This window comes from Eschrichtius robustus, chromosome 10, assembly GCF_028021215.1.
Source record: "Eschrichtius robustus isolate mEscRob2 chromosome 10, mEscRob2.pri, whole genome shotgun sequence".
NCBI classification, from domain to species: domain Eukaryota; kingdom Metazoa; phylum Chordata; class Mammalia; order Artiodactyla; family Eschrichtiidae; genus Eschrichtius; species Eschrichtius robustus.
In genome coordinates this window covers 21,113,466-21,138,097 of record NC_090833.1, presented here as the reverse complement: position 1 = coordinate 21,138,097, position 24,632 = coordinate 21,113,466, and the positions used below count along the sequence as shown (strand labels likewise).

Here is a 24,632-nt window from a genome sequence, read left to right as displayed (position 1 = left end):
TATCATTGTAAAATTTTAGAACAAAAGTGGTAAGGATCAAATGCATTAATGTCCACATTAGAAACTGCCCCAGCCTGCACTTAGACTAGTTGGAGAGCATAGCTTCTGGGTACTACTACGATTGTAGACAAGGTTCATCCTGTCTAACTTGCTCATTTTATAGATGAAGAAGCAGAGCCCCATGGATAAATCTTTTCTCTGTTCCATGGCCCCAATTCTAATGAGCAGCCACCTTATATTTGTGTCTTTACTGTTGGCGAGAGAAACTGGATCAGTTCCTGCTGTTCAAAGCTGAGGCTCAAATTATCTCTCTCTAAGTATAATTGTGGCCGGGTACATTCTGTTCCCTTTGGAGGCAGAGAGAAAGCACAGAAAAAGGAGGGTCGTTATCAGGCCATGTGGAACAGATGAATAATGTTCAGTGAACAATGAGGACAGCTTGTACAGGAAAGATGGTTGAAGATGTGTACTCCAAGGTTGCTACGGAGTGAACAGTGCTTGAGAGAGAGGGGTACCAAAGTTACCCTCAGGCTTAGGACTCAAGTTAAACACACTGTAGACATCTGCAGGTGAGCCCTTCTATGGGCTCACATCCTATACACAATGTGTGTGTAAAATGTAATTATGATAGTAATGGGCTAAGAGAGAACACGTTAAGAGTCTTTAGCAAAGTTCTGGCAGTGCCTTTTGAGTAGTGGCATCACTATGACCAGGCCAAGAGTTGGAGAATTTTTATTTAAGAAGGTTAGGGCCAGGCCCTATACTTCATATCCCACACTGCCTCATTCATAGAAGGTAGTTGGCAGTGTGGTACATTTAGAACATTTACAGATATATAACTATTGTATGTCATGTATCTTTTTTTTTAACTTTTGATTTTATATTGGAGTATAGTTGATTAACAGTGTTGTGATAGTTTCAGGTGTACAGCAAAGTGATTCAGTTATACATATACCTGTATCTATTCTTTTTCAAAGCATAGGGAACTCTGCTCATTGTTATGTATCTTGTTATTTTTAAGAGAGTTTTATCTGCAAGTCAAAGAGCATGCTTATCTCAGAGGTCTTGGTGATGACTAGTGAGGTGAGAGTCAGAAGAGTGGGTGATAAGGTAAAGGCCAGTGTGAGTGGGGCCAGTTGAGCAAGGGAGCAGGTGGCAGGTGGGGAGGTCAAAGAGATAAGTAAAGGCCAGGACATACAGTATTATCTTAAAGGTCATGGTTGGTAAGCATCTGGATTTTGTTCTTAGGAATAAAAGAGAAGCCAGTTAGTTTCCTGCAGGAAAATGACAGGATACAGTTTTTACTTTAAGAAGACAGCTAGTGCTGCAGTATGGAGAATGGGTTGTTGGGCGGGGGGTTGGGGGGAAGAGGAGGTCCGGAGACCATTAGGAGACTGTTGCGAGGAGCCAGGTGGCAGATAACTGAGGTGGTGGAGCTTGGAGAAGTGGGTGGATTTGGGGTATATTTTGTATGAAGGGCCGACTAGACTTGCTGCTGTATTAATGTGAAGTGAGAAATGGAGGAATTGAGGATGACTCCTGGGTATTTGGCTTCAGCAGCCGTGTTGATAGTGGTCCTGTTTAGTGAGATGGGGAAGTTTGGGGTGGAACAGATTGGGGAGTTGGGAATCAGGTTGTTTTGGCCATATTCAGTTAAGAAAATGCCTGTTAGTCATTAACGTAGTGATGTCATGGCAGCTGGTTATGAGTTTAGAGTGGGAATAGAAATTTGGGAGTCATTTCTGTGTAGATGGCATTTAAATCTACTAGAGTCGGGGAGATTATCTGGTGAGATGAGATCGAGGTAAATAGTCCAGGACTGCTTCCTGAGGCATTGGCAATATTTAGTGGTCTAGCACCTAATTAGGGGGTGGAACAAGTAGGAAAGGAGCCTGAGAAGGAATGGTCAGTGTGGTAGGAGAAAAAGAGTAGAGGATGACCTTAGGGAAACCAAGAGAAATGTTTTTAGAAAGAGCGTGATAAACGGTGGCCATCGGATTTAATAATATGGAAGTCATTGCTGATGGTGATTAGAGGTGTAAGATGTGGATGCAGAAGTTTGGGTTTGAGGACAGTTTGAGTTGGAGATAAATACTTTGAGCAACGTTCCAGGATTGCTGTTTTCAAATGCTGGCTATTTAATTGCCGGATGGTTTCTTCAGCCTGCCCACCTTTTCTCCTCAGAGGCCACAAGGCGGAGCTAATGAGTCGAGTGACTAGTCAATGCTTTAGGTTGCCCGCTTCTGGTGCCTTTCAAAAACCAAAAAGGAGATTTTCGGGAAGATTGATTTGGGGGAGAAAAGTCCTCCTTCCTAAACAAAAGTGGTTATAGACTGAGGGCCTGATTTCTTGAAAATGTGAAGAATCAGGATGTAGAAATGTACATGATGAGCTCAAATGTTTTTAAAAATTAGAAAAGTATAAAAATTAAAACTCTGAGATTCTGAGTTAGGGCAGACTGGATACATGTTGAAACTTCCTTTTTTTCATGAAACCAAAATGACACTAGAATGATTTTTTTTTTTTAAGGTATGCTTCTGCAAAGACAGAGAGCAGCAGGAAGGGAAACAATAGCAGTACAGTTAGGAACTAAAAGCAAATTGAGAGGTGATAGGGACTCAGGTGACTCAAAGCCGCCTAGGCTGACGGTGGGGAAGGACTAAGAAGCCACCTGGTTTACACCGGGGACTCCTTCAAAATGGTCAAGAATGGCCAGCACCAAGTACCTCGGGACTGAGGGAAAGATGGAGCGAAAGAGAAGGATTAGTCTGGGGTCTGTTTCAGAAGCAGTTAGAGCTTCCGATTCTGTCCTCCCTCCTCACACAGGGGCCACTATCGCTTCGCCACTCGGGCAGAGCTGGAGGGTGATAAAAAAATAGAGGGTCTCTCGACCGAGAGACGCAAGGCACAGTTGAGGGTGGGGGCTAAGATCCTAAAATCTAAAGCAAAAGGTTGCTGAAAGTTGAGATTCTTAGTCGTCTTCCTCTGCTTGGCTCTCAGCCTTATACCTTCCCTGCAAGCATTAGAAGAGCCTTTTAGAAAAATCTAAACAAGTTGGGAGAAGAGACTAGAATATACTGATATTGAGAGGGATGGGGGAATCTTCAGTGAAATGACCCAGCAGAGTCCCTGTAGAGAACTGTCAGCCAGACCTCGAAGTCACAGAGCTTTCAACCAGTTTTTTAGTGTTTCCCTCTTAGGTGAGTGTGCAGATAAGGGTCGCCAAATATTTAAGGGAAGGTTCTAATATGAGTATCAAGTAAATACAAAGAAGGAAAAACATAAAGCATCATTGAGGGAGAAGAAAATTTCCAGGAAAAAAGAAATCAGTCTCTTCAGAAAGAGAAGAGATGTCACAGCCATAAAACAAGCATTTTTTAAAATCCAGAGAATAAACAAAGAGCTCATGGAAGTGAAGATCATGATAGAAATGAAAAAAAATCAATAGAAGAGCTAGCAGAAAAAGTTAAGGAAATCACTTTAAAGTGAAACAAAAAGACAGATGGAGGATTGGAGAGAAAAAGAATATAAAAATGAGAGGGCCAGACCAAAATATTTCAGATACCCAACATCTGAAAAACAGAAGTGCCAGGAAGAGGCACAGAGAAATGGGGAGCATCAAAGGAGTCATTCAAGAGAAAAGACTAAAAGTAAAGACAAAACGTGTTACTGGTTGTGCCTGAAAGATGAGATGGTGGGTGCTTTTTCCCCCCTCCTCTACCTTTTTCTTTATTTTCCAAATTTTCTGTAAGAAGTATTTTTTAAAACTAAGGCAAGATGTGTGGTTTTAGTATTACCAACATTGCCCTAGAAAATTTAACTCACAGGTTGTCTGTCATCAAAGAATGAATATGTAAAAAGAGCATGTTGAATGGGGCAACCTAAGTTCAGTCATTTAATCAGAAATTATGTCATCAGGACCAAGTTCAGACTAATTTTCCTCCCCATAGGAAAATGCTCTCCTAGAGGGGCACCCAAAGACAGGCCATAGGGCTCTGTCGTGTGTCAGATTTCTTTTTAAATTGTTATAAATTTTAAAAATTGAAGTATATTTGACATATAATATTAGTTTCATGTGTACAACATAATGATTCCACATTTGTATATGTTGCAAAACAATCACCAAAATAACTTTATTTACCCTCTGTCACCTTACAAAGTTAATACAGTGTTATTGACTGTATTCTCCATGCTATATAGTACATCCCCATGACTTACTTATTTTATTTATTTTATTTTTTAAATTTTATTTATTTTTGGCTGCATTGGGTCTTTGTTGCTGCGCATGGGCTTTCTCTAGTTGTGGTGAGCAGGGGCTACTCTTTGTTGCGGTGCGCGGGCTTCTCATTGAAGTGGCTTCTCTAGTTGCGGAGCACGGGTTCTAGTTGTGCAGGCTTCAGTAGTTGCAGCATGCAGGCTCAGTAGTTGTGGCACACGGGCCTTAGAGCGTGCAGGCTTCAGTAGTTGTGCCTCGCGGTCTCTAGAGCACAGGCTCAGTAGTTGTGGCACACGGGCTTAGTGGCTCCGTGGCATGTGGGATCTTCCCAGACCAGGTATTGAACCCGTGTCCCCTGCATTGGCAGGCGGATTCTTAACCGCTGCGCCACCAGGGAAGTCCACTTACTTATTTTTTTACCTGGAAGTTTGTACCTCTTGATACCCTTCACCCATTTTGTAACCCTCCTAACCCTTCTTCCCTCTGGCAACCACCGATCTTTTCTCTGTATCTGTGAGTCTGGGTTTTGTTTGGTTTTGGGTGTTTGATTTTTATTCTCATTTGAGCTTCTTTATTATGGAACACTCATTATTCCACACAAATTCCTACTGGGTCTTTTGGGCTGTCAGCCCTTGGCGCACCAGAATACAAGCCATTCTGTACTGTCAACCCTGCATCCTAATGTCCCTCTTACAAAAAGATTTGAAGCTTAAAAACCTTCCGGACCTGCGGAGGCTTTTTGGTAGCTGCTGACCATTTGCATTGGGGCTGTTTTTGGCTGCTCTCTCCTCCTCCACCTCCTCCACGTTTGTGAGCCGACAGCCTCCTCAAGGGGAGACATGGGCATGAGCTCTGGGGGTGGAGACTTTACTGTTTCCTGGATGTTGGGCTTTCCTGTTGATACTGACCGTTGTGGCACGTTCTTGGAGAAAATCCAGTGCAGATGTTGAGAGCCAAAACACAGAATGTATCTATGATTGAACTTCCAAACACTTTTGTTTAATGGCTGTTATTAGTTTGTAAAGTAAACATTTTGGATGACAGGTGTTATGTTTCCATTGCTTAACTTTTTTATTATGGAAAAATTCAAACATATCCAAAAGTAGAGTGGAAGTATAACCGTCCCCCACGTACCCATCAGCCGGCTGCAGCAGTCGCCCACTCACGGTCCGTCTTGTTCTAGCTCTCCTCCGCCCGCTCCCAGCCCCCGCCCTCTGGGTTATTTTAAAGCAAATCCCAGGCATCACATCACTTCATACAAAAATACGTATCTCTGAAATACAAGCATTCTTTTAAAAAAGAAAAAGGACAACATTATTATCACACCTAAACAGATTTTTTCCCTTAATATTTCCTCAAATATCCAGTTAGTGTTCAATTTCCCCAGTTGTCTCAGACACTGTTTTTTATAGTTTTTTCCCAAATTGGGATATAAATAAAATCCATACATTGCTTGATATGTTTTTTAAATATTTTAAGAATCCCTCCCCCTCTGTTTTTCCTTGCAGTTTATTTATTAAAGAAACAAGTCATTTTTTTTCCTCTGCATTTGAAAAGAAGGGTAGTGAAGTTCCAGATTACTAGGATCATTTTGAAATTGTGATGAAATGCTCTACATTGAAAAATATATATAGCGTTTGAGAGAAATGTATTCCATGTCTCTAATTAAAAGTCACCTCTCGGGCTTCCCTGGTGGCGCAGTGGTTGATAATCCACCTGCCAATGCAGGGGACCGGGTTTGTGCCCTGGTCAGGGAAGATCCCACATGCCATGGAGCGGCTAAGCCCGTGCACCACAACTACTGAGCCTGCACTCTAGAGCCCGTGTGTCACAACTAATGAAGCCCTCGCGCGTAGAGCCTGTGCTCCGCAGCGGGAGAGGCCACTGCAATGAGAAGCCCGCGCACCACAACGAGGAGCAGCCCCCGCTCGCTGCAGCTGGGGAAAGCCCGTGCGCAGTAACAAAGACCCAACTCAGCCAAAAATAAATAAAAGAAAATAAATTTATTTAAAAAAAAAAAAAGTCACCTCTCATTGAGGTCCTCCCTGGCCACCCAGTGTACAGTTCTCCATCTCCCAAACCCTCAGTGCTTTACATTCTCCTTTCCTATTTTATTTTTCCTCCTGGACACCTAGCACTACCTTACACGTGCTGTATTGTTATATTTTACTTGTGTATTATCTGCCTCCCCTCTAGAATGTAAGCTCCAGGTAGGCAGGGGTTTTGTGTGTTTTGCTCTGTGCTGTATCCCCAGCACTTGGGTAAGTGAATGAAGGAATGTTAAGGCAAGGCAGAAACAGGGTGAGGATGACTGTGTAGAGCAGGGGCAGAGGCATGCAGAGTGGAACCAAGTATCTCCATGCCCTTCACCTTGTTGATTTCTGGTATCCACTAGAATCAGAGATCCCTATAGATCTCTGTGAGAAGCTCAGATGGTAAATGTCTTTTGCTTGTCACTCAGTGATAGAGGAACCTCTCTGCGGATGCTGACACAGTATCTTGGCCCTTTCAGTCCATTGTAGGCTCAGGTCCCCTCAACCACAGGCTAGTGTGGCCAGGTTTATTGGCAGAATCTGTGCTGTTTTGAGTGGGAGGCTAGTCCCTACAGACATTTACCATCTGAGCTTCTCACAGAGATCTGTAGGGATCTCTGATTCTAGTGGATACCAGAAATCAACAAGGTGAAGGGCATGGAGATGCTTGCGTCCACTCTGCATGCCTCTGCCCCGCCCTGCACAGCCATCCTCACCCTGTTTCTGCCTTGCCTTACTGTTCCTTCATTCACTTACCCAAGTGCCGGGGATACAGCAGAGAGCAAAACACACACAGCTGTGCTGTGTTCCAAGGTATTGTTTTAAGAGCATTTCTAGCTTTGGTTGTGAGGTTCTTGCCACACTGACAGGGGTGTGTCACTGGAACAACTCATCCTTGTTCCTGGAACCCTGCTCCTAGCCTGGATGTGCGCTTTCCCAGTAAGATGTGCGGCGTCCTGTGAAGGGAGTCCGTGGCACAGATTCTAGGTGCCCCCACCCCTGGCCCTGAGGGACCCATCTTTGTGTCTCCATGGAGAGCAGCTAGTGCTGATACCAGACCAGGAGATTTAGAATGCTTTCGGCTCTGTGAAATCCAGAAGGGACCCCTGTTTTTTTGTTCTATTTTTTTCTTACTGTATTGATTTGTTCTGTCCAATATGGCAGCCCCTTGCCATAGGTGGCTATTTCAGTTTAAATATTTATTTTTTTATTTTATTTTATTTTTGGCTGCGTCGGGTCTTAGTTGCGGCGTGCGGGCTTCTCTCTAGTTGTGGCGTGCAGGCTCCAGAGCATGTGGGCTCAGTAGTTGTGGCGCACAGGTTCCAGAGCGCACGGGCTCGGTAGTTGCAGCATGCAGCCTCACTCATTGTGGCGCACGGGCTCAGTAGTTGTGGCATGTGGGCTTAGTTGCCCCGCGGCCTGTGGGATCTTAGTTCCCCCACCAGGGATCGAACCCACATCCCCTGCATTGGAAGGCGGATTCTTAACCACTGGACCACCAGGGAAGTCCTGTTATTTCAGTTTAATCAAATTAGGTAAAAGTAATAAAAATTTAAATCCAGTTCCTCAGTCACACCAGCCACACTTCAAGAGCTCAGTCGGCACGTGGGACTGGCAGCCACTGTACTGGATAGTGCAGATCATGGAATGTTTCCATCACAACACAGAGTTCCGTGAACAGCACCATCAGTGTTCCTGCTCAGAGGCTGACGAGTGTGGGGAGGTAACTTCAGAGCACCGAACAGAATGCTGAGTGACAAACAGTGAAAAGGGAAGCTATTGCAAGTTTTACTTCATGTCCTTCTTGTGGTGAAACACTTCTCCAAGTAAATACTTAGGGGAGACTTGAGGTTCCCCATGCTGACTCCTTCCATTAGAAGGTTGTCCCCAGAGCGTTCTCAGTGGTTCAGTCACTCATCACCTTTTAGCACGTGCTAGGGACACAAGGTGTCCTCTTCTTTAGCCAAGGAATGGCTCCTTCCTGCCCGGACTCCATGCTCTGCCAGAGAACGTGAGATTCGAAGCTCTCATAGCAGTTTGTGTCTTCTGAGTTAGTGGCAAAGAAAGTTCTTATTACTCTGGGTTTGTCACTTGTGGTTCTACTAAAAGAAGAAAAAAGAAACCCTGGGATGAAACCGATACTTTTCTAGAAGGTCGACCGAAAGCTTTTCTGTTCTACCTGGTGAGGTCGTAGCGGCAGAGCCAGGAGCGGATGAGGCGAGGGAGGCGCCCAGGGCACAGATTTAGGGAAACACACTCAGGTGCCAACCTTGAACTTGCACAGGGCCCAAGACTGAGCGTCTCCTTAAATTTTGCATCCTGGGTGCCTGGCTTGCCTCCGCCTAGTCCCACCCAGGCTGGCTCCCGAGCCCCGTCACCGCTCACTCTGGCAGGCTCGCCACATGGTTGCAGGGCTTCTGGCCTCGTCCGTGGCTCTTTGAGCACAACCAGCCTCCTACCGTGTCTGAACCTCTCCCTTAGCTGGAACCCCTCAGATACGAGCTGTATCTCTTTGCTCTTTGCATACCCGGCCCAGAGTGGAGGACAGATAAGTAGCTAATAATGATCAATGAGCAAATCGGTCCACCAGGGGTCAACTCAGTGAATTAAAGAGACAAGAACTCTTGTGACTTAGACTTTCTCATTAATGGTTCAGAGAACGTCCCGCCTTGTCACCTGCCAGGCTCCACGTCTTGGCACAGCTGAGTTCTCCCTGTGCACAGGGAGGCCGAGAGTCCTCTCGTGCGCATGCCTGCTGGTGGGCACCGCTCCGCTCCCCCTACCTCGCCCTTTCCTGGGCTTCTGTCGCTTTCAGCGTCAGGCTGAGTTACCGTGCTAGAAAGCTCCGTCTCTGAGCGCGGTTCTCCCTCTCTCCCTCTTCCACCCCTGCTGCCTCCAGAGCCCGTGTCCTGCTGCAGCCAGACCGTCCTAGGAGCACGTGGCTGGCTGGGGCCATGATTCAAGGAGGAACGGGGTACAGAAGCAACAGCTGTGTTCACGCTGCCCTTTCTCCCTCCCACAGAGCGTGCTGAAGAAAAGGGACCAAGTGCAAGCCGAGTACGAAGCCAAACTGGAAGCTGTGGCTCTGAGGAAGGAAGAGCGGCCCAAGGTCAGGGGAACCCCCCACCCCCCAGGGCGGGCGGGCTGCTCCGGGCTTCCGGCAGTGATGCCCCACGGATGACGAGTGAATTCGTGTCCCTAGATCCATACGACCAAGATGGTCAGTGCTAGCTGGGCGGGGCTGATGGTGTTCTTTTCCTCTTTTTGCTCCCTTTTATGTCTAATGTACATTGGGGGTTGACTTTCCTGCTGTTTCCTGGGTTGTTTTTTTTTTTTTTTTAAGGTTTCCAGCTCTGCCATTCATAGGCAGTTCCTGTCTATGAAATGGGGCTGAGGAGACCGGGGAAGAACAGTCTAGATCAGTGTTCTCAAAAGTGTGATTTGCGGACTGGTCCACAAACTGTAACCAGCCCAGGAGGAGGAAAGCACAGAAGCTGAGAGTGAGCGCTTTTACAGCCCTGTGCGCACAGCTGCCCTCTGTCTTCAGCAGCCCGTCCCGCCGACTGATTCCTAGCTGTCCCTCTGATACTGTGCAACACGGCCTGCTGAGCCCACGTCTCCGTCTCGTTTAAAGGGATGACGTGGCATACTGTATTTCAGAAGTTCACTCTTAACAATCTAGCTTCTAAATATAAGTATAGAAGTCACTCTTCCTGGCTAGGGAGGGAAGGAGAGACAGCAAGTTCTGCCACTAGCCTAGTTTGGAAGCTGAAGATCCTGTATTTAAAAGATGCCACTGAAATAGTTCTGTCAGCATTCGTACCTGCTCAGCACCGAATGCAAGCTTTCTCAGAGGCTGGTTTTGGCATTTAGTATATGTTCAGCCCTATTGGGGACAGCTCCTTTCCAAAGACAGGAGCTAAAGGTTATGAGTAATAGGCCGAATTAAATGTTGACCGTGCCCTGGATTGCTGGCTGCCTACAGGTCACACCCACTCTGGGGCAGACGGAGCAGAGGAAACAGCTGTTTCTGGCTCACGCGTTCCACCTGGGAGAGCTCCCGCCTCGTGCTGTACCCTTCTTGCCGGCCGGGGTGACTTCCCTTCTCCTCCCAGGGAATGTTGAAATCTTCCTGCTGCTGCTGTTCCCACCTCCCTGGGGCATCACTTACCCATACGACTCATTCTCTTGGCCACAGGAGTCCTTACGAGATGGGGAAGGGTTTCTTTCCAGCCAAGGAGACCAACCAGTAGGTCCCAAACACGCCTCTACCCTCAGCACACCGTGGGGAGGCGGAGTTTGTCTTCCTTCTCTCTCGTGGGATGCTGAGCCACACCAGACCGAACTTGGCTACTTATTTAGCAGTGGTGACACTTAACAAAACAGGCGCTGTCCCGACCGTGTCCCAGTGAGTGGGATCCAACAGTGGGGGCAGCAGAAATTGTGTCTCCGGTTTGGGGTCTGGGGCAGCCGCTACTTTGGTGGGCAAAGGAGGGCTCAGTTGGCAGCCTGTCCAAGTCAACCATGGTTTGGTAGACAGAGCACAGGATTTATTTATTTATTTTTTTAAAAAAATTTTATAGCTACTTTATTTATTTATTTATTTTTGGCTGTGTTGGGTCTTCGGTTCGTGCGAGGGCTTTCTCTAGTTGCGGCAAGTGGGGACCACTGTCCATCGCGGTGCGGGGACCGCTCTTCATCGCGGTGCGCGGGCCTCTCACTATCGCGGCCCCTCCCGTTGCGGGGCACAGGCTCCAGATGCGCATGCTCAGTAGTTGTGGCTCACGGGCCCAGCTGCTCCGTGGCATGTGGGATCTTCCCAGACCAGGGCTCGAACCCGTGTCCCCTCCATTAGCAGGCAGATTCTCAACCACTGCGCCACCAGGGAAGCCCCAGAGCACAGGATTTAGAATCACATGGCCCTGGGTTTGAATCCCAGCTCTGTCCCCCAGCTTGGACTGGTTTGCTCATTAGCCTTTGTGGGATTCGTACGTGTGATTGCTGTGAAGATGGAAAGATCAGCCCAGTGTCTGATGTAGTAACAGGTGCTTCATTGGTAGATCCTCTGTTTTCCAAACTAGCTCCTGTTGCCTCTAGTAGGACTGCTGAATGAGAGCTTCGTTTTCTGGGTTTGTTGCCCCCTTTTTTTTTTTATTTAAATTATTAAAAATGTTTTTTCTCACTGCACCGTTGGGGGCATTGTTTCCTTGTGTCCCAAAGTGTCCCCTGCTTCTCCACGCCTCCTGAGCGTCTTTCCTCCCTGACCACCCATCAGCAGGGAGAGACCTGTTGTAGGAAATGAGTAGCTTAAGATTTTGCTGTGCTTTGTTTATTGTTTTATGTTTTGAGCTTCACTTTCCAGAGCTGCTTTTGGTGAGAGAAAAGCCAGGGTATCGGGAAGCGGGTCAGGGCTGATTCTCCCCGCAGGACTCAATGAGTTGTACTGTTGGTAACTGTCATGGGAGCAAGATTGCTCACAGGTCCATCTCAGGGCTGCAGGGGAGGAGAGGATTCCCACCGAAAGATGGAGAGTTTTCACAGGGAGGCCCCGGGTCTGGGCATGTTAACAGAAGATCTGAGGGAATCTCGGGGCTGATTTTTGTTTTGAGGTGAAATCTTGAAAAGTTGCTCTGAGGAGTGAGGGAAAGTTGATTTTGTGTGAAGCCATGGAGAGGTCACTTCTCTGTAACCCAGAAGAAGGAAATGGCCTCTTGGGTCTCCGTGTCCCTCACTGGGATTTCACACTGGAGTGGACATCTGAGGACAGAGGACTGAGCCCCCTGGCTCCAGCTGCCGGACGGACGGAGAGCCCCGTGGCTGCAGCTCCTCGGCGTGTGCTGAGGGCAGGCAGCGGTGGGGCCTGTAGAGCTGAGGGAAAATGTTTGTATCGCAGAATTTGAAGTTTTGCTTTGTCTTTAGGTTGCTGAAACTCAGCAGACCCCGAGGTGGTTTATTTTCAGGAAGATGGAGCTTTGATTTTGCAAGCTTGGCTTTCCTCACTTTAATTTTGAGGTTGGAGAAGTTACAGGCACTCAGTAAGGGGGCTGGCTGCCTTCTGCTGCATCTGTCAGGACCACAGACGTGGGGAAATCTGAGAATTTGCCCCTCCTTAGAAGCTTGAAACAAAGCTATTACTAGAAACACAGGGGGGCTGAGGAATGGCATTTAAAACTGGACGGCAGGCATGCACAGTCTATTGTGGACTCATATGAGGGTAGACCATGGGGGGGAACGTGCACATTTTATTCTGCATTTGACTCTTTTCACATGCTAATATAGTCACATGTTGCTGGTTCAAAAAATAAAAAAAGAAGGGATGCCAGGAGAGAATGCTTTATAAAAGGTTAAAAAAGAAAGAAAGAGAGGGACTATTTCAGGCCCTGACCCACTGGTAGCTGGTACTGGCTACGGGGCCAGGTGCAGAGGCTGTTGGGAGTGGGTCGTGTCATGGTGGAGCTGAGGTGTGTGGTGCGGGGCCGGGTTGCTCCTCGGGGTGAGAGCAGGTGAGGAGGGGAAGGAGCCCCTGGGGTCAGCTGGACAGGCCTCTTGAAGGCTGTGGACCTTCAGAGTCTCTTAGAATCACCAGAATGGTGCACACTGTGGAATGGGGAGGATGTGGCAGAGAGCAAGAACTCCAGTTGTGAAGCAGCGGCTAGGAACAGGGAGACTCGTTAATATGAAGCTTCGACAGACCTGAGAGTTTTGCAGGGGTATCTGTTGTTTCCAGATACTTTCGACAAGTGAGGAGACACACACCTGATAATTCCCAGTCCTGTCCACGGCGGCTGTGATCTCAGCCTAGCTTAGGAAACCAGACTCATCAGCCACAGAAGGGCAGGACTCCGTCACCTACCTTACTGGATTCCTACCACAGCCTTCTGTCAATGCGGTTCCCATCTTACAGATGAGGAACCAGCGCTCAGGGGAGTTACATGACTTACACGCCAGTGCTCACACACGGTGGAGCTGGAATTGGGCCACGGATGTACCTGGTTCCAAAGTGGGAGCCCTTTATCCCCACTGCAAGGGCTCCCAGCAGTCTTTGCTTCACTGAGGGGTGAGGCTTCCGGCTTTTGTAAGCTGCATGGCTGGTGTGAGAGGGACTGGGCAGAGCACCTGGCCTGCCGCTGGCTCTTCAGTCTGTGTCTGCTGGTCCATTCAGCGGGGGCAGGGGAGCTCGTGGCTCCTGTTCTCAGCGCAGCTGCTCTCCACCTGGCCGCTCGCTTTTCCCTCCTCAGCTGCCATTCTCTGAAGTTTGTTTCTTTTTATGTATTTTTTTTAAAAAGCATTTTTTCAGGGCACCAGTGACTTCCTATTTGCCAAATTCAGTAGCCTCTTCTCAATCTTTACCCTGCCTCAGTGTTTTCTCAACTTCTCTTCATCTCACAGCTCCCATAGAAAATGAAAATATTTGTGTGGCACACTGGGATCAAAGACCAGGTTGCTTGAAACTGGAGGTGGCCAGCCTGGAACTCTGGCTTCCCCGAGGGCTGGGGGGATAATATTGCTGTCGTTCACACAGCACCAGTTAGGAAGCTGTGCCCTGCTTTTCACTTAGTGGCATATAGCCGAGAAGACAACCATTTTGAATTGGTTCTGTCATTGGTCCTGGCACCTGTCCCCCAATACTGGGATCATGTCTGCCTTATATAATCTTTGGGGACTTTATTAACCTACTGTCCTCATGGGAGCAGATAATGTGATGCCTCCAGTCTAGCTCCAAGAAGGATACTTAGGTAGAGATTCATATCGTAGGGCTGAGAGATGCCTGGTACGTGGAAAGAGTTCATTAATACATTTTTCAGTGAATGTTGAGTGAATTCACATTACCACCCTGCTCTCCAGCACACACATGCTTAATCTCATCCCGTGTTACCCTTCTCCCATTGCTCCACAACCAATATTCTGTAATGGAACTTCTCACTAGAGGTAGGGGAACCAATGTGAAGAATGCAGTCTTGTCCTCTGTTTAGAAATTGTTGTCTTTTGAGGTCTTGTCTGGAGATTCTTTTCCCTTCTTGGTATCTTGTGATCAGCAACACCTGACCGTTAGCGTTGGATATTCCCATCTCTACCCCCTCCAAATACAAAGTAGCATACATAACTCTAACAGTACCTCAGTCAAAAAATCAGAACATTGAGATAGGAAGGAATGCAGGGTGTTACTAGTCAGTGAATTGATTGTCACAAAGACACCATCCAGAAAGAAACAAAAGTGAGAGGAATGCAAGCCCAAGCGTCTGCTGCCAGAAGCCCTCCTCTCCGTAGAGTTGGGCAACTTCAGCAGCTGGTCACTTCAGACAGCTCACGCAATCCCTCTTATTCTCTTCTTTTTAAGCCCTCCCATCTCCTCCCTCTTCTAACCCCCTCCACCCTTGTGCTTCTGTGGCTCTGCTGTCTCTGACTCACTTCCTGCTTCTGTGCCCATATTTCTTAGTAACTTTTGCTGACTCCTTTATTAAGCCTATACATGTAGGCTTTTCCATGAGTTCTACCCTTTGGCTCTCCCCTCCTTAGCCCCCTCTTTTATTCCCCCATATATTAAAAAATTTTTTTAATCATGGCAAAATACACAAAACGTAAAATATACCATCTTAACCATTATTAACTGTACAGTTCAGTAGTGTTATAGTAAATTCACATTATTGTTGCAACCAATCTCTAGAATTCCTTTCATCTTATGGAACTCAGACTCCGTATTCATTAAACAACAAAGCCCTGTTTCCCCTCCCTCTGGTCCCTGGCAACCACCATTCTCCTACTTTCTGTTTCTATGAATTTGACTACTCTAGGTATCTCTTATAAGTAGTTGTAATGAAGTAGTATTTGTTTTTTTGTGACTGGATTATTTCACTTAGCATAATGCCCTCAAGGTTCATCCATGTTGTAGCATGTGTCAGAATTTTCTTCCTCTTTAAGGCCGAATGATATTACGTTGTAGGTGTATATCACATTTTATTTGTCCATTCATCTGTGGACGAACACTTTAGTAGCTTCTGTCTTTTGCGAATAATGCTGCAGTGAACATAGGTGTACAGATATCTCTTTGAGGCCCTGCTTTCAGTCTTTTGGATATATACCTAGAAGTGGAATTGCTGGATCATATGGTAATTCTATTTTTAATTTTTTGTTGAACTGCCATACTTTCTTCCACATGTGCAAAGGTTTCAATTTTCTACATCCTTGCCATTACTTGTATTTTCTGGTTTGTTTGTTTTTTAACAGTAGCCATCCTAATGGATGTGAGATGGTGGCCTACTGTGGTTTTGATTTGCATTTCCCTAAGGATTTGTGATACGGAACATCTTTTCATGTGCTTGTTGGCCATTTATATAACTTCTTTGGAGAAATGTCTGTTTGAGACCTTTACTCATTTTAAAATGGGTTATTTGTTTTTTTTGTTGTTGAGTTGTCTCAGCCCCCTCTTGTGGAGGGAGGTCTCACCCTTCCCATGGCTGCAGCTACCTCCTTTATCTGGTCTGTGGACCTGTCCTTCACCGTGAGCCGTATGGTAGACTACTGCCACCCAAACTTCAGGCTCCTCTCGGACTTCCTATGTTTTATTTCTTGTGTGCAGTTGGTTGCCAAATCTGTCAGTTCTGTCTCCACCAGGCTGGTCTGCTCTGTCCCTTCTGGTGTTTCAGCCATCACCCTGGCTCCAGGATGCTGAGGGTGATCCCAGGCCAGTATAGTTTGGTGTTGACTCATCTCTCTCATCTCTGGTGAAATCTTGGGGTGAGGTAGCACGGGTGAAGGGTGGCATGAAGTTTGAAAGAACATGTTTAATAGTATTATAATATTTTATATTTGGAAAATGAAAAAGAAACCTTTTGATGTGACATGGAATAAAGTTCAGTCAAATATTCTTGACTTGAGGGGTTATGCAAATGATAGATTCTCTTTTGTGAACAGCGCTTTACAATATTGATACTGATCAGAACTAACAAATAATTGGTTCGGCGCTTAACACATGCCAGGCACCAGGAGTTTTATGCATATACTACCTCATCTAACCTCATTCCAACCTTATAAGGTGGAGGGTATTATCCAGAAAAAGAAACTGAGGCATAGAGAGGCCCAACGTCACCCATCTAGGAAGTGGTAGATGCCGTATTCACACCCTGGAAGTCTGGCTCTAGAACTGTCTCTATAGTAAGAGGAAGCACAAGGCTTTTCTATTTTCCAGAAAGGACGCATGAGTTAAATGAGCCTCAGATCCCCTGGCCTTCAGGAAGAGCCCCAGGTTTCTCATCTGCTCCCCGCCAGCTGGGGTTCTCTCTCTCTCTCTGCCTTTGAGGGCTCTGTGGCCTGTGAGCTGTTCCTGAGGGGGGTCCAGGTGTTGTCTCACCTCTGTCACTTGCATGTACGGTCCCTCTGGAGTCACGGGCCCCACTTCCATCATCTTTTAAGAGTCGCCTCTTTGGTATTTCTTCAAGGAAGCCGGCTCCCCCATCCAAGTTGTCCTCACCCTCCAGCTCCCCCTCACAGTGTGTGTATCTCAGGCTCCAAGTGAATTGAAAGCACTCGAAACATCTCCCCTCAGTGTCCAGCCATGTTCATTTTCTTCCCAACTAGACTGGGTGACTTGAGATAAGATTTGCCTGCTGAGACCTAAGCACTTTCCCTCTGTGCCCAGCAAGGAGTGTGTTGGGAAAACGATAAGCTAAAAAATACTTCCCACGTCGAGGCTCAGGCAGTCATGCAATCCAGAGTTTCCATCCCCAGACCAGACCCAGGAATCTTTGCTAGGTGAGCACTCCTTGGAATCAAAGAGCCTAGCTCCTCTCTTCTCACCGTGTCCCAGGAGGTTTTCCTTTCAGTGCTTTGCTTTCCTCCTCGCTGCAGTCGTTAACTAAACAGGAAGTTGATCGTGGGCACTTTTCCCCAGATGCTAAAATGAGCAGTGGCCAGGAGAGGAATAAGGGAACTGGACTGTGCCTGCGGGGAGGGAAGGGTGTCAGCCCAGAGACTGGTTCGCTGGGTGCCTGTTGAGGCTGGTTCCTGGGATGTTTGTCAGGGAATGGCTCTGGAGAGGCAAAGCCAGGGCACTCTTGTTTACACTTCGGTTTCCCCCAAGGTGGCCAACAGTAACAGGTCAATCAGCAGGGAAAGGCAAAGTGACTTCAGTCCTAGATCAGGAGGGAAAATCAAGTCCTTTTTAAAATTTCTTCCAGAAGTTTAAGTGCTTTGGAGAACGCTCCCCCTCCCCCACCCCCCAAAAAAAGGTTCCTTGTTTTTGGTTTTTGGTTTTGTTTTGGTTTTTTCCGGCCATGCTGAGCGGCTTGTGGAATCTTAGTTCCCCAACCAGGGATAGAATCTGGGCCCATGGCAGTGAAAGCACCGAGTCCTAACCACTGGACGCCAGGGAATTCCCAAAAGTTCCTTGCTTTTAAGTCGCCCAGGATGCCTGACTGTATATCTTCCTCTCTGACTCATCCTTGCCTCTCCCAAGTTTAGTGCCCATGCCAGGCACATTTGAATCCCCTCACCTAGGTGGCTCCACTTTCCCTGCTCCTGTGTTCTGCAGCCATGGCCAAATGGTCTGTGTGGCAGACGGCTAAGTGCCCTCAGCACTTTGCAAGCCCTGAAGGGGTTGGCTCCCCCAGGCTTGGCCTTGCCTGAGGTGTTTCTGGGTCAGCTCCTGCCCATAAGGTCTGGGTATAAAACTTCCCTGGTTGGTAGAGATTGACCTTGATGGTTACATTTGGGATCAGAGGCCCCAGCACACAAAATGTACAAGGCCTCACTTGTTTTGGGAAAGCATTTGGCAGGTGGATGTGTGACCCAGCTTTGGGCATGTTGACCGCCCCACCCCCCACTCCCAGGCACCATCAAAGTCCAGTGGAGCTCCTGAGTTGGGAGAGGAGCCAGCTTTGTGCTTTGGGTGATCATTTCCCATTACCTTCTTATAATATTGGGTATTTTCTTTCTAGCTGTGTAGGACAGATGAAACTCACCAAAGCAAAGTGAAAGTTGTGAAATTCAGGGGACCTAGTTCCATTTTGAGAAAGTCTTCTAAACTTCCTTAAGAAAAACTAGAAATAGCCTGCTGTATATTTCTTCTTTGTATTTCACGGTTTTTGACATGCATAAACAACTTTCCCCCCATTTCCCCAGAATTACCCAATTTTAATTCTTTATTTTTGGTTATCTGCTATCTGGGGGTTGCGTGGACAAGTCTCCAGTTGATTTATAAAGTGGGCCAGTAGTCTTCTTATTGCAATGAATTCTCTGGTTAATGGAGATAGGCATCATCAAAACGTCACGGTTAACGGAACAGTTCATGTGATACGGAAAACCCTCTTTTCTAGTTTCAATATGGGACATAGGAGAATAGCAGCGCAATACCAAATACTGCCGTACACTTGCAAAATCTGCACACATTTTCACTTTTGGATGAGTAACTCCTAAAAGGAGCCAAAGACATATGACTCTGAATCACAGCGTTTCTTCTTCCTGTTTGTAAACAGGCAGGTGTTTCCCCCACAAGTCGCTGTTTGGCTTGGATGAGTTTAAAAATTTGGGTCAGGATAGCACTTTTCAGAATTCTTTCTTACATCTGGAAACCTAAGGCTGTGCCTGCAAGTAAATGCCTCCAGAGTAGGGAGTGTGTCCATGGCATTTTAAGGCAGTAATCTGGCCTCTCACAAATGTGTGAGACAGGGGCATGAGGTACCCGTTACACATACAAAGCTCCCGTGTATGCATCCCCCTTCCAGGTACCAGCAGATGTGGAGAAATGTCAGGATCGGATGGAGTGTTTCAATGCTGATCTGAAAGCCGACATGGAGAGGTGGCAGAACAGCAAGAGGCAGGACTTCCGGCAGCTGCTCATGGGAATGGCCGACAAGAACATCCAGTATTACGAGAAGGTAATGAGCAGGCTGACACGATGACAGTCCTCTCCTTAAGGAAGCGTTTCTAATAGCCAGAGCCTCTGGTCAGGGCCTGCCAGATGTCCAGAAGGGTCCTGCCGGGCCCATCTCCTTCCCTTAATTTATGTGTTTAGCCTTAGCAACCCCTGTGTGTCCTCACCCTGCTGTGCTAGATGTGGTGCTGGGTTTGGAAGCCGGGGGGGTGGGGCAGGGGGGCCCTGGGTGCCCACAGGGGTTTCACTTGCACACCCTGCTGATGGAAGCAGTAGTTTTATCCTCCAAGCCCCTTAGTTCTTCCAGCGGCTGCTTCCCAGTCAGTCAGGCCTGCAGCGCAGGGATGTCCCCAGTTGATAGAGGCTTCGGGGTTCCTTTAAGCTGTTCTGTGGTTCTTCACACAGGGGTTCTTCCCTTCATTGTGCTATGGATCCCTTTGGTCATCTGGTGAAGCCTAGAGACCCCTTATCGAAATACCGTTTGTTTTTGTTTTAAATAGACTTTGAAATACTGTTTTTAAATACCTAAAACAAAGGGATGTAGGATTACAAAAGAAAACTATTAAAAACAGTATTTTTGCTGAGTCCCCTTGATCTGTGGGCTTCAAGTTAAGCATCCCGCCCACCACCCTCACACACATACAGCTGTCATCAAGCTGCAGCTGAGTATCCTCAATCAAAGTTTGCTCCTAGCATATCCAACCCTAGATCATTTCTGCTAACAAATCCTGATATTCCTTAAAGCTTAAAGTTAGCGATGAAGAATGGCCCAATGGTAATTCAACAAGTAACCTGTAGACTTAAAATCCAGCCGAACAAGCATTAACTCAGCTACTCCCATCACAATTCTAGAAACATGTCCTCATCTCAAACTAGAAGAATCCGTCTTTTTCAAAAGCTTTGCTGGTTCTGGCTGCTGTGCAGAGGCAGTGTGTCTGCATCTTGATTGGGAGGAGGCTTAAGGAAGAGAGTCATGGAATGGCCCTTACTTGCCAGGTCTTAGGGCTGTTTCATAGGGAAGGGGGAAGGTGGCATACGCCTTTCCTCAGTACCTTTCTCATGGGATCCCCACTGTGTGTCTGCATTGGCACTGGGCTGAATGCTTTGCATGTGTGATCTCATTAAATTTAAAATTAACCCTCACCATGACACTGTGAAGTGGGTTTTAGGGGCTTTCAATTGAAAGCTGAAGAAATAGAAGTTCAGCAAGGTTTTAAAACTCTGCCCAAGGTCACTCACCTTGTGAATGACTGAACTAGGATCGGACTTGGCTCTCCGGGTCCACAGGTCTGAGAATTCCCACACACTGTCAGTGAAGGGGACAGAGACCACGGATCTTTGGGGACAGTCCTGACTGCCCAAAGGTGGAAACATCATTCCATGTGCAGCCAAGGCCTCATTCCTCTACTGACTGTGCTCTTAGACAGGGTGCCTCTCTGTGCCTTTGTTTCTTCATCTGCAAGATGGGAGTGATCCTTATCCACTGAATGATGGTGAAGAAATAATGAAATGATGCCTGAGAACCTCTAATGTGCCTGGCAAATGGTGGATACTCAGTGAATGGTGCTTCCTTCCCTCATGCACTCACTCTAGCCCCGCTTCCCACTGCACCAGTGCTGACTCAGTTTGGACATTCATTCCTCCTCTTGGTGATTAATTCCAGTGTTCCCAAGGCCCGGGTCCTAGGACTCAAACCCAGGGCCTTTATCCTCGTCTTGCCACTATACTGCAATCAGGGCCACTGTCTTGGGGCCTCGTCTTGGCTCCTACTTATATTTAACAAATGCTTTTTGTGTAATGTCTGTGTACAAGGGACTAGGTACACATTGGTAAACAAAGTGGCAGGACTCCTGCCATTAAGGAGCCGTCTGTCTAGTGGAGGATAGACGTTAATCCAAGAATCCCACCTCTTCAGAGAGATACGTGCCCTACAGGAAAAGAACAGGAAACTGGGAGGAGAGACTAGGGGGCATCATTCAGATCAGGATGGAAGGGGGCAAGTAGAGTGGGCAGGAAAGGCCAATCTGAGGAAGTAACATTTAACCTGGGTCTCGGAGACAAAGAACAAGTATTCCAGGCAAAGGGAGCAACATATTTAAGGGTCCTGGGGTGGGAAAAAGCTTGAGTGTTTGTCCAATAGTTAACTTTGTGAAGAAAGCTGGTATTTAGTTAGGTCTGTGGTCAAGGGGACCTTTTGCTTCCTTTGTAGTTTTTGAAGTTTTTTGCAATGAAAACGTTTCCATGTAATAGTTGTATAATAAAATACATTTTAAAAACGCTAAAAAGAAGAGAAAGAAAGAAAGAAAAAGCAAGCTGGTGTGGCCTTGGTTCCCATCATTGACATAGAAGAACCTTCCATATCAGAGATGATGGCCGAGGGAGAGAGCAGGACCCAGGATGCCACGGACCCCACACTGGGTCTCTTGCTGACAGCAAGCTCCTTGAGGCTCCCTGGGCTTCCTTCGTCTTTTTTTTTTTTTTTTTCCCCCCTGGGCTTCCTTCTGTAGGGCAGCGTCTGAGTCCAGCTTCTTCTCCAACCTCAGGGTCACCAAGGAAGGAAGCAAGGAGCCATTTCACCACTCCCTTCACCCGGCTTGATCTAAGGATGGGTCTCTCCTCCCCCGTCCTCAGGTCTCCTCGCCAGATGACTTAACACAAAGCCTTGCTTCACCCTTGGGCTGCTCCTAAGAAAGGCCTATGTAGTTCTTCTCTCCTCTTTACGCAAGAGGCTGCTCAGAGGGCGGGTCATTCCTGCTGAGCGGCATGCTCTCAGAGAAGAGGGCCAGCGTCTTCCAAGTTCTTGGCTCTTCTGAAGGGTCTGCAGTGAAAGGCATGTGTGTAGCGGAAAGGACATCCACTTTGGAATCATGAGCTCTGCCACTTAACGAGCTTGTATGTCTTGGGAAAGTTTTTTTTTTTTTAACCTCTCTGGGTCTTATTTTCCCCACCTGTGAAGTGTGTGTGTAATAAACAATAAGACTTCTACTTCCTACAGTTGTTCCGAGGACTAGCGGCAATGAATGTAACATGCATGGCAGTGTCTGGCCATGATAAAACTCGATACATAGAGTTCCCCGCCCCCATTTTCCGTTATGGGAGATCCAGGAGTGGCCCATACAAGCGGGTCTGAGGTGGCTGAAGAAGAGCGGGTTTTCCGGCCCCTCTGAGTCAGGTGGCTGGCCCGTTCCAAGATAACTTATATGTTCCTGCAGGCACCACCCACACCTGGAGCAGTGTCTCCATCCTGGCTGAGAACCTAGGGCCTCACCAAGGGTTTGCAGCCTGCCCTCTCGTCTGCTTTTGGAATGGAGGGTATTTCTTGCAGTGAAACCATTTCCACTCACTGATGTGAGCTTTATGGACAGTGCATTTAGGCCTCATAGAGATGCTGCAGTCTTTCATAGAGACGGGGGCAGGGGGAGATGTAGTCAAACACCTGTTGCCTCCCCTCTCTCTGCTAGCTCTGGATAATACATGTAGGTGTCATTAGACAAAGGTGACCCAGCAGGATTGACAGTGTGAGGGTATAGACCAAAGCAGAATGAAGACGCTGACCCTGAAATCTGAAACTCCACGCTGACGCTCTGTGTGTGTGTTGTCGTTCCAGTGCCTCATGGCTTGGGAGTCGATTATCCCGCTACTGCAGGAGAAGCAAGAGGCCAAGTAAGCTCCTTCTTGGGACAGAGACTCTCCTACCTACGCAGGGCATGGCGCCCACACTGGAATGTCCCTGCAGTGCTAGAGCGGTGGCACCAAGAAGACAACCACAGAAACATCTCTCTTTCGTGTATTTCTTTCCCTTCCCCACACCTTTGTCCGACAGTTGTTTTCAATGAGTATTTATTCCTCGGTGGCGTCTGTAAGGCTGTCATCATCTCTCAGCAGAAGAAGCATACCTCCGTGGTGTGAAGGAACCTGTTCGGTGGGACACTACGAAGATTTGAAACTGAGGGACAAGACAGCCCTCAGCTGACATTCTGACACCTCGTTACAGTCCCCTCTTTGGGGACAGCAGAGTTGCCTGCCATGGAAGAGAACCCGGGTCCTGCTTTGCAAGGCCGTGAGGAAGGCATGAACAGAAGGCAGCTCCTGCTTTCCGTGGATGCACAGTGGCTCTGGAATTGACCTCCATGGGCCTTGACTCGTCTTGGCCTAGAAGGAGGTGTCGGCGCCTCCGTGGAAAGCCCTTAATGTGCAGCGTAGCTCTGAGTGTGGCCTGCTGCCTGCCTGTCATGAGTGACACCTGTGTTATGGTTTCCGGTTCGCGTAGGACCGTTTAATCAGTGTCTAGGTGCATCCATGCTAGAGCAAGCAAGCCAGCATCCTTGTCCTTATGTGATGCCTTGGGAAGCTGAGGGGGCAGTGCTCCCCGAACTTGTTTCTGACACTAAAACGTAGTAGATTGGGAAGCTGTTTTGTGTAAAATGAAAAAAAGGTGCATTTTTCTCTGTGACGTTCTTCGATGTTCTTTTGCTTGTTAAATGTCATCAGGGTAGAGGGTTAGGCCTGTTAGGGGTCATCTGTTGTCTTGAAGTCAGAGTAGCTCCGAGGTGTTGAGGTCAGCGGGCATATACCAAGCCCCACCTCCCATGTCTGCCTTGTGCAATTTGCCTTTACCTCACCAAAAACTCCTAGCTTAATGTCTCCTGCTGTGTCCATTGAATGTTTGGGCAACCTTTTGGGGAGAGGCTGGCATATTCTTATGATACAGTCAAGATTTGTAAACTCAGTCTGAATGCTCTACGTGAAGTGCTTTAACCTTACTCTTTCCTAGTCAGGAAGAAGAGTCTGTATCCAGGTGGGCCTCGGAGATGACAAGTGTGACAGCGAACTCTTTGCTACTAGTTAAGCTGAAACCTCCTCAGCTTGCAGCCACGTTCCTGGGGATGGCTGCATCTAAAGTCTTCATTGCAAACTATCAGCAGGTTTCCTTTTCAAGTGTGTCAACACAAAACAGACAAAGAGGATCTCTCTTCCAGCTCGTTTTTTTCCCCTCATGAAGTAAAACTACCTGTGTCATGTTTGTGTTCGCTCGTCTGTGGCTCGTCTCTTTAAAATTACACATCTGAGCCTCAAATAAGCGGTAGTACTATTTTTTTAATGAAACAGCTGTGCTGAGACACTGCTGCGTTTGCAAGTGAACCTGCAAATACTGGTCAACGTGCAGACTGCTGAGGTCACTGCATTCCGCTTCTAGCTGCGGATCTTGGGGCAGCCACGGCTGTGATGCTGGTGGGGCAGCCGTTGGACAGCCCAGGACAGTTTGGTTCTGCTTCATCGTGTTTGAAAAAGTCGCGGTTTAAGTGATAATTTGTATATCAGTTGGTACTTGCGCACACTGTTAGACCCCATTTGTGCCATTCTAAAATCCTTTGATGTGAATTTTCTGTTTGGTACAATTAGAGACGATTCATTGAAGCAGAAGGGTAAGAACAGTCCATAGACCCCGAGTGGTGAGTCAGTGTTTCATTCTACCTCTAAACCATCCTGTTGGTGTGGGTGTCGATGTCCAGGT

The 24,632-nt window shown here is 47.3% G+C and overlaps 1 protein-coding gene across 1 annotated transcript in view; it reads left to right on the top strand.

The window, feature by feature from the left end:
• SNX30 (sorting nexin family member 30) overlaps positions 1-24,136 on the top strand; it is a 111,929-nt gene extending 87,793 nt beyond the window's left edge. Inside the window, exons 7-9 of the mRNA XM_068552911.1 lie at positions 9,272-9,358; positions 18,969-19,121; positions 22,725-24,136. Coding sequence (XP_068409012.1) covers positions 9,272-9,358; positions 18,969-19,121; positions 22,725-22,784 — 300 coding nt within the window. The 3' untranslated portion in view covers positions 22,785-24,136. The remainder of the gene's footprint in view (positions 1-9,271; positions 9,359-18,968; positions 19,122-22,724) is intronic.
• Positions 24,137-24,632: the final 496 nt, after the last annotated feature.